Source organism: Hemiscyllium ocellatum, chromosome 8 (genome assembly GCF_020745735.1).
Source record: "Hemiscyllium ocellatum isolate sHemOce1 chromosome 8, sHemOce1.pat.X.cur, whole genome shotgun sequence".
In the NCBI taxonomy this organism is placed as follows: Eukaryota; Metazoa; Chordata; class Chondrichthyes; order Orectolobiformes; family Hemiscylliidae; genus Hemiscyllium; species Hemiscyllium ocellatum.
In genome coordinates, this window is record NC_083408.1 from 37,523,630 (window position 1) to 37,536,663 (window position 13,034).

At 37.7% G+C, this 13,034-nt stretch overlaps 1 protein-coding gene across 5 annotated transcripts in view; it reads right to left on the bottom strand.

The window, feature by feature from the left end:
* sipa1l1 (signal-induced proliferation-associated 1 like 1) overlaps positions 1-13,034 on the bottom strand; it is a 370,728-nt gene that overhangs the window by 65,671 nt on the left and 292,023 nt on the right. For all 5 annotated transcript variants that reach the window (XM_060828818.1, XM_060828813.1, XM_060828816.1 and 2 more), the window contains 2 exons: positions 7,153-7,425; positions 4,418-4,567 (listed from right to left, as the gene is read on the bottom strand). In XM_060828818.1, the coding sequence (XP_060684801.1) occupies positions 4,418-4,567; positions 7,153-7,425 (423 nt within the window). The remainder of the gene's footprint in view (positions 1-4,417; positions 4,568-7,152; positions 7,426-13,034) is intronic.

A 13,034-nucleotide genomic window follows, 5' to 3' on the forward strand; every position in this document is an offset into this window, starting at 1 on the left:
CATCTGTGTGAAGCAGCGGTAATCACAGGCCACCTTAGAAGTGTTACTTATAGGCTAAATTCATAAAGCCAATCTATGGTCTCACAGGCTGTGCAAAATTGTAAAAATTATTTCCCCTCACCTTGAACTCTAACTTTTGACAATATCATCTTGTATACAATGCAGCTTCTTTTTTCCAGGCAGAGGCGGGATGGTGAATGTGGGGGACAAGATACCAGTAAGCCCACCAGACATGCAATCTCCTTCTGTACTTGCATGACACATCAGAAAAAAGTTGCCCACTTCCCTTCTTGTTGAAGTCCTCCATGTCCCACTGCACTGAGGGCACCAGTAAACTGTCATTTCTATGTGCTGTGACTGCTAGTTGCTCACTAGAGACTGGTTTTGTTTCTTATATTCCTATATAGTTTACTGGAACTGTGACAATGGATCTAGCCACAGCACGTATTAACACTATTGTGACTGCTACACAACGAACGTGCAGAGAGATGGGGGAGAAACCTATGTGTCAGAAAATCCAGGACCAGCAGCTGCCTAAGAGCGTCAACATGAAGTTGCAGCTGAAATCCCCTGAGGGTGCGGACAAGACATATTGCCCAGAGATATTGTCCTCAATATAATTTTCTTCAGGTGAGCAAGGTGCAGTGCTACCACAAACACAACAACAGGCATGCATCATCGTCTGGATTAGGGGTGGGTGACCATCTTGTAATGGTGGCCGACAAGGTGACAGCTGAACTAAATTGTTATCAAATTGCTTGTATCCAAAAGATCCACTGGGGATCTATGTAGGATCCCTCAAACCTTCACCCAAAAGTGGATTAAAGCTGTTACCAATGCAAATTGAGCACGGTCACACCGCTTCATCTCATTTTCCCCTGACGAGGTCAGAGCTGCAGCCAGGGCAAAGGAATTTCCGACATGTGACTTCCCTCAGGTCTGAGCACAAAAAGCTGTACACAAATGCATTGAGGGGGCCATATCATAACATGGTGATTTATTCATTTGAAAACGGATTCTGTTCAGTCAATGTACCAGTCATCTGTGATCATCAGGACAATATCTGTGAGGTCAGTGCCAGGTATCCTGGAAGCTGTCATTATGCCGACATCCCAGGTAACGTATAGGTTCCCGATTCATTCAAAAAGCTACATGCCTTAAAAAGTATTTTGCTGGGGGTTACTCTCTAATCATTTGACTTCATTACAGAACTCCTCAACTGAGACAGTCCGTAGATACAATGCAGCCCATTCTTTCACCAGTGTGAAGTAGATGATAGGTTTCCTGAAGATGAGAGTTTGATGCTTGGATTAGTTTGGAAGCAGCTTTGTGGTACACTCCATACGAATGTGTCGCATGAACCTTGCACAGGGAGGAAATTTTTCTCTCAGAGGGTAGTCAATGCATTGAGTTCTTTAATGACCTAGCCTCAACAGTCCTCTGCACTAAGTATATTCAAGGCTGAGACAGACAGATTTTTATTCAGGAAGGAAATCAAGGATTATGGGGAAAGGCAGGAAAGTGGAGTTGGAAATTATCAGCACAGCCATGATCTTTTTGAATGGCAGAGCAGACTTGATGAACTGAAGAGCCTACTTTTGCTCTCATGTCAAGTGCTCTGATAAGGCAAGCAGATCATCGCCTTCATCATGATAGAGTTGTGTAGCACTGGGTACAGAAAGCCAGACAGGACTTAATTGACAGCTGCTTTCAACAGATCAGAATGGGGTGAAGTCATCATTTATTGACTAAGTTTGTTTTTGATAAAAAGCCAAGCAGCCTCTGTTTAGTCCCAGAAGCAACTAACTATTTTGTTTGCTTCTTTGCTTTTATTAAACAACAGGGAAAATTAGCGTTAACAACTGTTTGAAGGTTTTATGACATGTGCTGCTTCCATATTCAACAATGACAAGATAATATTAATGCAAAGAATAGCACTCAGATAGTGTTCTAACATAGTATAGTACTAAAGACAGGTAGCACCCACAGCTTAATTCTAGTCGTTGCAGTTACAGTTGATCAGATAACTGATGACAAAGCAGTAATACATTTATAAATGCAATCTTGTATTTCCAATGAAGTGCCTCATATGTGTCCTCATATTTTTCATTTCCTTCCCATTATGTGTCCTGTGAAGTGCTATTCCTGGCTGCAGCATCTGGGTTAATGCATAGTAGGGCCTTTTAATGACTCTGGTGGTGGGAATCCAGGAAGATGCTGGCAGCAGAGAGCATTTTCACATCCAGTGAGCATGTGATACAATGCAGTTAGTGAAGAATTGCTCAAGATAACTTGCTGGAGCTCACAGAGAGAAATTCTCCGTGAAACTCACTGGAATTAACACAACCAATTTTTAAGAACATTCAACCCAAACCTTATTATGAAATTTAGCTAAAGCTCTGTTCTATTGGAAGCATCTTAAACCTGACTTGGAATAGCTTGGTACTCATACATGGCAGACATGCATTCCAACTTTGCAGGATCAATAATTTAAATGAAACATCAGCACAATTATGACAAATTTCAGAACAATTTTGCTAGTAGTCAATTCTTCACATTCGCTTTATTTAACCATAACTACTATTTTTAAGTTATGTTTAATTTTATGAACTGTGATTACATGCCAGAAGTGCACAAGCATTTCTTGATGAGACATTTTCCCCATTTGTAAGGAAGAAAAAAATCATTATGAAAGTATAATCAACAGTCATCATGAGTTATTTACTGTTTACTATTAAAAGATGAGTTTTTATTAACTTTCACCTTTTTCAGTGACTCTTTTCAAATGCGTGAGAGAGAAAATAAAGCTTGAGGGAGCGGAGGTGAGAGAATACTTTAGATTAATAAACTGCACGTCACACTACATTGAAGGGTGAGAGAAGTAAACTGAACAATTATATATCAGTTTGCCTAATATCTGTTGCAAAAAAAATCTAGAACTATAATTAATGTTATTATGACTGAACACCTAGAATATTTTCAGATAAACAGAGAATATTTGCATGAATTTGTAATGGATAGATCACATGCCTGATGAAACTTGAAGAATATTTTGGAAAGTTGACTAAACTAGTGAACAGGTCAATGTCCAAGGATGATATTTATATCAAGTGCATTCTGGAACTCCACAAAGTCCCTTAAAAAAGACTGTTGGCAATTTCATGAAATCACCTTGAAGCTCATGGAACTGAAAGCAGATTTTTTGACCTGGTTAGGGAATTGAATGAGCAGCAGGACTCAGTAGCGAATATGGGCAGGTTCTCTATTTGGCAGGACATGACTCGTGATGTCCAACAGATATCTGTGTTAGTGTCTTCAACTGTTCATTAAATTTATTAATCATTCAGACAATGGAATACAAAGCTGACACATCTAAATTTGTTGACAACACAAAGGTTGATGGTTCATATGAAGTATACTTAAAATTTCAAATGGATATTAATAGATTAACTTCAAGGGCTAAAAGGAGGAAATAGATTAAAAGCAAAGTACTGTGCATGCTGGAAATTGGGAATAAAAACAAAGTGTTGGAGAAACTGAGCAGGCTTGGTAGTATCTGCGATGAGAAAAACCGCATTAACGTTTCAAGTCCAATACGATTCTTTTTTGAAGATGTTGCCAGACCTGCTTAGTTTCTCCACCATGACAGAAAATGCTCGATAAACTTAGTAGGTCAGTAGTGTCTGCCTGATAGAGAAAAACAACAGAGGTCATGCTTTTATTTGAGTTTCTTCAGTGCTTTGTTGTTACTTCATGACAGGCAAACCTGAAGTCTTTCACTTCCTGACCAAAAAAGATCATTTCTAAGTGGTGAAATGCTAGAATTAGTATAGGATCTGAGCAAGGATAGAGAGCAAGGAAAAGGGAAAGGATGGTAGTACAGAAGAGTGATAGTGAGAATAAGAGGGAAAAAAAACAATAATAGCAATGAGAGAGATCGGCTTGTTCAAAGTCTCCCTGTACTTGTCCAAACAGAAAACAACTTAATCTTGAGTCTTGTGCTTCAATAACTCAATTGGCACCACATATGATCAGTGAATAAGTATGTGGACTAAAAAGTACATACAATCACCAAGATGTTTGGAAATCTTAATGTAACATTATTTTCGCCATTTAATTACACAGCCTGTGAAGGCCATGCCCTTGAAGCTTTCAGAGTGTAAAATTGCTTCTGATATCTGGTTTAAGAGGCATGCGGTTTCTTTCTGCCTGGTTTCATTCTAATTTCAGTGCCTGCAATTAACAGGAAATGAGTACCTGTTAACAGATGTCTGAGATATCAGCCTCTTGTTCAGCTTGCTCAGCAGGGCACCGACAGTTCAATTTGTACAAGTTGAACACAGCTCTTTAATATGCCTTGAAGACAAGCTGTTCATCAAATGCTTCAACCTATACCAAACAATTGGTTGGAACTTACCCATCAGGGATGGACTTCTGCCTTCGATGCGTGCCACCACCAGATCCCACATCACTGGAGGAAGACAGATTACTGGGTGAATTGCGATTGTGCTGATTTCTGCCAACAGATGACACTGAGACATAAGAACTGTCCACTGCAGATAACGACCTGTGGGAGTCAAGAAATACCATTGCTGTTTCTTCACTGTGTGTAAATGGTAGTGAAATTTTCACCCATCTAAACTTAATATGAAATTTTTACAAACTTGCATTTCCAGAAGAAAAATGTTTTGAATAAATTAGGATGTATGCATGTGAAAACTAATCATCGCAACATGTAGTTATGTTGGGCACTTAATTCTGTTCGTTGTATCATGAACTTCAGTAATAACTTGGTAATGAAAAGGAGCCATCTTGTATAATTCAAAAGTAGACAGCGTGTTTACAACTGACTTATTCCTGAGTGATCTTCACAGATTCACTCTCCCTTAATTCTCTTTCCTGGAAGAGACTTCAGTCCAATTTTGTCAGCCCCAGCCAGTCACCAAGAAACGTGTTTGAGTAAACATTCTTCATGCATGTTCATAAGTCTTGAAACAGCAATCAGGCACAAGCAGACTCGGAACATTTCTGTCCTACCAAGGGGTTCTGCTTTTAGCAGTTATTAAACTGAAGCAGATCTGATTTAGAGTTCTGGTAAAAGGTCTCCATGCTGAACTGAGTTTCTCTCGCCACGGATGCTACCCACTTACTGGGCAATTTCAGCACTTTGTTTTCCTATTTCCTGGTTTTATGCCTCAGTTTCGAGGTGAATAGATCTACTTGGCTAAACTCTGATATCATTTTAATTTAAAATAATTAATTCTCTCCGGGACTATATTATTTTAGTTTGCTAAGTAGTGTAGCTTGGGAAGATTACAAGTGATTTCTGGTGTAACTCAAATTCTTGGAGGTAAACTTGTACAACAACAAAACCAAAATAGAAACAGCTGGAAACGCACAGCGGTCAGCCAGCATCCCTGGAGGAAACAAGTTTGCGTGGTGAGCCATAACCCTGCTGTTAGTTGACATTTTAACCTGCCTGTTTACTCTCTAGAAATGACTATTGCTTGCTGTGGAGTCCTACTATTTCCTAGTTCAGTTTCAGGTTTCTAGAAACTGCACTTCATTTTTGCTTTCTCACCTTGATGACATCAAATTCAAGATTGTCATTGTTGCGGATGCATAATTTAAATTTTAAATTTAAGCCTCCTTGTTCTGAACTTTCCAAGCAGAGGATATCTTCTATCTGTAAACACTAAGATATCTCTCTCCACAGATGTTGCTAGACCAGTTGAGCTTCTCCAACATTTTGTTTTTCTATTTACAATATCATCAGTATTTTGCTCTGATGCAAGACACCCCAGTTAAGACATCTTTTATATTCAAGGGAATCTACGAAGCTACCCTCATAACCAAACCATTAGAGGTCCTGTACCATTTTTGTGAATCAACACTAACATCACCTTCATGGTCAGCCTATCCTTTGAGAGATGTAACCAGAATAGCAATAAGACCTCAATTAAAATTAGTTGATTTAAAAAAAAAACAGATGGCATTTTCATATTTGAGTAGATTAATAATGATAATTTCTGGGTGGCATTCCATCTAAGTTATCTGTTGCAATGTAATGTGATTCACATACATTGATACTGTTTATTTTACAGTTTAGTTTTTGAGCTCGTGACATGTGCATTTTGGTCTATCTGTATGAGGGAATTTAATCATTAACTTATTAGTCTTTCTGGAGTCATTTCTTAAAACACGTGTGTTAGAGAGCAGATGGCTATGTCCCTCATGGTGTGATTATATGAATTTGTTTGCATTAAGAGTGTTTTAGGATTGGACACAGCAAACACTGAAAGGCATTAACTTGCTTCTCGTTCAGAAAAATCAAGAATTGACTTTATTTTTCTTAGGAGAAAAAAAAACCTATGGATTGGAAAGCTGACAAATTTTATTTCAGTTGACGGAAGATCTGTCTGGAGTTAGACTAGTGTCTTCTAGAGAAAGGATCAGTTCAGAACAATTAGACGACAGGTTACCTCAATGCAAGGGTTTTCATTTGCGAATTCCAGACCAGAAGTCTTGTAAGGGTTATTCAAAGCCAAGAAATCTTTAGTTATGTGAATAATCAAGAAAGAGGTTATCAAGCCATCAAAATTGAAATGGTTTAGTCGAACGTGAGAGAAAAGCATGCTCTATTTTTTTTTAAACCATGAAGTGCTGATGTTGGACCCGACAAGAATTTGTTCTACCATGTTTCAAAATTTTTCAATTGTGTCATATACAAATAGCTTGGTTGATAATGTTTTATAATAAATTTCTGTTTTGTTTAAACCAAATCTGCAGCACACATACCAATATTTCAGCGAAAGGCCACAACATTAAACAAGAAAAATATAAGCTACCAAGCCAGATTTCAGTCTGGGATCTGTCTTGGTCAGTGGCAACATTAGCTGTGATCATAACATTGTCTACACAGCAATTTGAAAGTCCCTATACAGGTCACACACAAATCAGTTCCTTTAAATTAGTGTATGCATATAGTTGTGCTAAAATGAGAATTTAAGGGAGTCAAACACTTAAATAAATTGACAAAAATAAAAATGATGGTGCCTATCAATAAGCATATATAGAATTCTAGTGACAATGAACTGAAAAGACAACTTTGCATTCAATAAATGCTGTAGTTAGGGGAAGAAAAATACAAACCGCTTTGTGTCCAATGGTCGTCCATCACTGGAAGCACTACGTGGTATAGCACAGCTCCGTTCTTGTGGCTGAGCCCTGCTACTGGATGTGGATATCATCTTGTTCACACTCTGGCTTTGTACCTGGGACTGGGATTGAATAGTGCTGTGGGATGGTGGAACTCCCCGCTGCCATTTATTGCTATTCTTAAATGGCAATTTGAACTCATAGGGAATTCCTTCATTGTTCACTTTGTATTCCATTACAGGCATACGGTGCAACTCTGAACAACTCCTAAAAACAAAAGAAAAAGAAATATTACCAGTGAAATTCAACATCACTCATTGACAGATAATAACTGTGGTAGTAACTGTTCTGATCAGCTTAAATGTCAAAAACTGATACCATCTCTAGACACAACTGATGGTTGGTTATTAATAATGGTTTATAAAAGATTAAGAAGTGAAACTCGCCAACTACTTATTCAGCTGCTTTTGGTCCCTACCACTTATAAACTAATCCTCCTATCTACTTACATTCTGTACCATGGTCCAGAACTTGCCAGTCTTCAATTTCTATAGTGTTTTTCACCTACACTCAAACCTGACATACCCAGTTTGTGTTCCCTTAAGCCCATTCCTGATTATTCTTCAAAAAGGTAAATCTTAAACTATTCTATCTCCTACCTCATCTTCCTCTTCAAGACTTTAAAAATGTTGTCAGAGGCCAGATTCATGACCATCTATCCAGTAAGTCCACTGGAATTCTAACAAACATGTTTCTGCTCTCTCCTACAGCACTGAAACAAAAACAGGCAGTGATCTTGATTTGATCCACTGACCTTGCTCAATTTCTCTAAAGCCTTCAATAAAGCTCATTATCCAGACTTCTTCCAAGTTCTTCCTCTATGATCAATTTAGTAAGGCTGCAGTTACATTGTTTACTCTTGCTAATGTTATATTCACCACCACATCATTAACAACTGCAATCCATTCCCACCCATCATCCACTCCAAAGTCCACTGAGGATCCATCTTCAGCCCTACCACTTAATGACATTAAACCAGTTTCTGAACATTTGATGATGCCCCTCAGCTATACCTTTGCATCAACTCTCTTATTCTCTCCATCCAAGTGCTGTCAGCTAGCTTGTCAAATTTCTAGCAATTTTCTCTTGATAACCACAGCGAAGCATAAAGCCATAGTTTTCAGCCTCTACCAACAATTTCTTGGTCTCCAGGGCACTGTCTCAATCTGAACTAAATGATACAACTTCTGTGGCCTGAGTGAACTAGAGGCTCTCTTTTATTCCAAAAATTATTTGTGTACTACTTTGCATAGAACTTCTAAGCATTCTCTCCCAACTGTCTAATTGCTATTGGATGTGGTTCATACAAGTTTCAAATTGTTTATTTCTCAGCCATTGATTTTTTTTCCTGAATACAAAGAGGTGCAATAGACTTTTAAACAAATCATGGGAATTACAGACAGTGGGCATGAGTGCTCATTGAAAAGGACTAGAATGATCTCCCACCATTGAGCTTTCAATGACAGTTTTCAATCCTGTGCTCTGATGAAAGGCACATGTCATTGACCTTTGTCAGCCTGTTTAGTTTATTTTTCATATCATAGTGGAAAATGAGTTGTCAGATAGATATACTTACTGTAAACAATGCATAAACAGTTCAAGACATTACTGAAAGGACCAAGTAGTTCACACATTGCTATAAGGAACACAATTTGCATTTTGCTTCTGGTTATATTTAGTCTTCATCTTGAAATAGGAAGTGAATGCTGAAATCAAACTAGTGATGTTGCAAGTAGAAGAAATTCAACCAATTAAACATTGCCACCAGACACTGAAGTGGTTTTAGCTGTGAGAACTCATTCATAAAATAATATTTAACAGATACAATTAGTTATATCATCAATTGTTATTTACATCATATTTTAATTTGTTTGCATAAAACAGATGAATGAGGAAGAACAACTTTTTCACTAAAATGAAATATGGGGATGGCAGTAGCATAGTGATATAGCAATCCAGAGACCAAGCTGATGTTCTTGGGCCATGAGCTTGACACCAATTGTGGCAGCTAGCAAAATGTGAACTCAATAAAAAAAGTTCTGGAAACAAAGTTAGCCTAAAGATAACCAAGTCACAACTGTTAGAAAACCTACTCAGTTCATAAATGTCCTTTAGAGAAGGTAATCTTCACTTATCTGGTTTCATCTACATTTAACTCCAGGCCCACAGCAATATGGTCGACTCTAAACTTCCCTTTGAAATAGGCGAGCAGGCCCCAGTCATGCCCCACATTCCATTCATGTAAATAAAATCATTCTACAGTTTCACTGTAAATTGCAACACCAGGACAGTTTTGCAAATGGACATGGATGGAAAATTATGCCAGATCACCTCAACAGCAGTTAACATCTACATAGAGGGCCATTTGACAGATTCCCAGTGATTCATTGTTTAAATTCAGATCATATTTAGAATTTCAATGAGTGATCGCCTCAAGCTTTAATCAACTTCTGGTTGCCTAACCACCAGTGTGCCCATATGTAGAAGTCTACAAATAGTTGAGCATAACGTAAAGCTCTCAACTGTTGGACAATAATGATTCCTTATGGAGATATGGATTTGTTAAATTGTTCATGTTATTAATCAAACATTGTTTAATTAAAGCAAATTACAACTTCTATAGAATAAACCAAAATTCTGAAGGGTCACTGGACCTGAAACATCTGCTTTCTCTCCACAGATGCTGCCAGAACTGCTGACTTTTTCCAACACTTTCGGATTTTGTTTGATTTCCAGCATTCGGAGTTCTTTGGGTTTTTTGGTTCAATAAACTTTGAATTCTTGGCAACAGAAAAAAATAAAATGCAAACTAATTTTTTTTTAAAGTCTAAATTAATACTTAATGATGGATGCAGGTACCATATTGGAACTGAAGTAGGTCTAAAATTTATTTAAAATAAAACTACAGAAGCAGCATTACTTTGCTACAGCACTCCATTCTTAGATATGGGAGAATATCCTGGAGAAACTAGTATGTAACTAATATGATGTATTATTAATGATAAGTGATTATATAGCAGTGAGCTCTCTCCTAAGAAATGTGCTTTCTTGCCCCTATTTGTAACACTTCCCTCCACATTTTGCCTCTGGTGATGCAAATTATTTTCAAGATTAATGGATTAAAAAACAGAGTTTAGTGATGGGTGCATGCAAAAACTTGCACTTCTGGCTCCCAGGCAGCATTACAAATGTAATAAATATAATCAAAATAATCAAAATATTTTGGATGAATCAAATTAGCATTCACACTCATCAGTAATGCTGTTTTTAAACCAATTCTCAATTCCATGTTATATTCTCGAGTCTGCTTGTAAATTCAAATGATTCAATCTCCAATCTGGATTTCAAAACTAATACTAATCTTACTATTATAGTAAGCCCAGTCCTTTGTAATGACCTCGACCTTTCAGTTGCTTAGAACTTAAAAAAACCCCTCTTGCTCTCATACTAACACTTTTGTCCTGCTGCTGCAATGTTCCAAAGAAACAAAATGCAATCTCAAGGAACAAGACCTAATTTTCTACTTAGTCTCTTTACAACCTTGACAATTCAATAATGAATTCTACACCTCAAAAGCCTGACCTCATGTCATTTATCCTCCATTTTTCTTAAATTCCTTCTCCACCCACTACCCCTTTACCCACATTCACACCTTAATTTATATCAATTTTATATCTTTCTATTTCACTCCAATTACAAATCCTTTGTCTTCAGCACTGGGTATCAACATCACCTACTCCCCTTGCTCATCCTCTGTTTCTGTCCAAAAATATTTTAAAAAACATTTTCCAACTCCTTTCAGTTCAAAATAAGTCATGTTGGACTCTGTGTTAATTCTGCTTCTCTCTCCATTGATGCTGCCCATTGGGTTGCTCCTGAATTTTCTGTTTGTTCCAATTGAAGGTTGTGTTTAAACAAATTTGACACTGGAGCATAAACACAGAACAGTAGGCAAGTACTAAAATTAGGTTCAAGTGCCTTGCTTATTGTCGTGATCATTCTCTCTTATGCAATCCCTTGGAATTGGGGATTGTTTGCTTGCACTCTATGGTAAAGGGCTAGGAGATAGACGATTAATCCGATGCATGATCTACAGGCTCTGGTATTTGACGCAGACAGTGCTTGGATGGCCAGGCAGATGAACTATTGCGAGATTTGTAAGGTTGCTCCGATGCAACAGCTTTGCCTCTGTGCATTCTTAACAAAGATGCACCATGCTCAGTGCTTTCCTGAAAAAAAAAACATTTGCTAGTTTTTTTTGGTCACAAGCCAGGAAATCGTGAGAGTTGGCGGAGAGGTTTGACCTCTTCAGGGATGTTTTGTGGAGGTCCCTAAAGGATTTGCAGTGAGTTTCAATGATCAACTTCCATTGCTTTAGGAGAAGACAATTTCAGTTTAATTACATTGAGAGAGAAAAAAAATCTCATCTGCATCTTCGAAGGGAGATTGCTTATTCTTCAATAGTATATCCTCCTTCTGGTCTACTCCATAATAAGAAAAATCCTCCATTATCCACCATCCACCTCTCATTCTTTAAACCTTCTATTGGTACGGTCTCATCCTGATTTTTAATTCATTCACAGGATACAGGCATTCCCAGCATTTATTTTCTATCCCTAATTGCCTTGGAGAAGCTGCAATCTTGAAATATTGTAAACCATGCTGTCTATGTACACACTTAGCACTTCAGTGCTGATAGAGTTACACTCCTCCAGGGAAATGGAGAGTCCTGAGTTTTGCTTTATAGATAATGCAAAGACATTAGGAAGCCAGGTGGTGAGTTACTGACCCTCAACTCATTGGGAAAAGAGAATTCCAAACTTTCACTACTCATTAAGAGAACAAATTCCTTTGTATCTTATTTAAAGTGAATGTTCCTTAGTTCAAGATTCTCCACGAGAAAACATCTTTCAATAACTACTGTCAAGCCCCAGTAAAATCTTGCATGCTTTAACCCTGTACGCCCCCAACAACCACCACCCCCCCCAACTCTAATGAATAGAGGTCTAACTCTGTTCAGTCATTTTTAAGTCAACCCTTCAGCCTACGAATAAATCCAGTGAATCCATTTTAAACTCCCTCAAATGCCAGTATAACCTTTTTTAAATACTGAGACCAACACTGTATTCCAGGTGTGTCTTCACCAACAGTCTTCACAGTTGTAACAAGACTGCCCTACTTTTAAAAATCCCTAGCAATAAAGGCCAACAGTTGTCTTCTTACAACACCTGCACCCCAACCTTTATGTTTTTTGCACAAGAACACTCAGATAGAACCCGGTGATGCTTTTTTTTTGGAATCTCTCTCCATTTAAACAAGTGTGTTGCTTGATTCTTCACACATTACTGCATTAAACTCCATCAGCCAAGTTTTTGCCCTCTCACTCAACCTATATACTGGGGGCATACCTTACAACACGCCCTCACACCTATTTTTGTATCAGCATTAAATTTGGATACATTACACTGTCCCCTCCTCCAAATCATTAATACAAACAGTAAATAACTGTTCCTTGTGGCACTCCAGTAATTGCATCTTTCCAATCTGAAAATGACCCATTACTGGGTCTGTCTTTTTTGTATTAACTAATCCTGAATCTACACGAATATATTACTTCCAATACGATAGGTTCCCATTTTGTATAATAACGTTTTATGGCACGTTACTGAGCATCTTCTGAAAATCCAAATACATTACATATACCAATTCTGCTTTATTAACTCTACTTGTTATATTCTCAAAGACCTCTAGCAAATTTATGAAACAAGATTTCTCTTTCACAAAATCACGTTAACTCTCTGATGGGGTTAAACTTT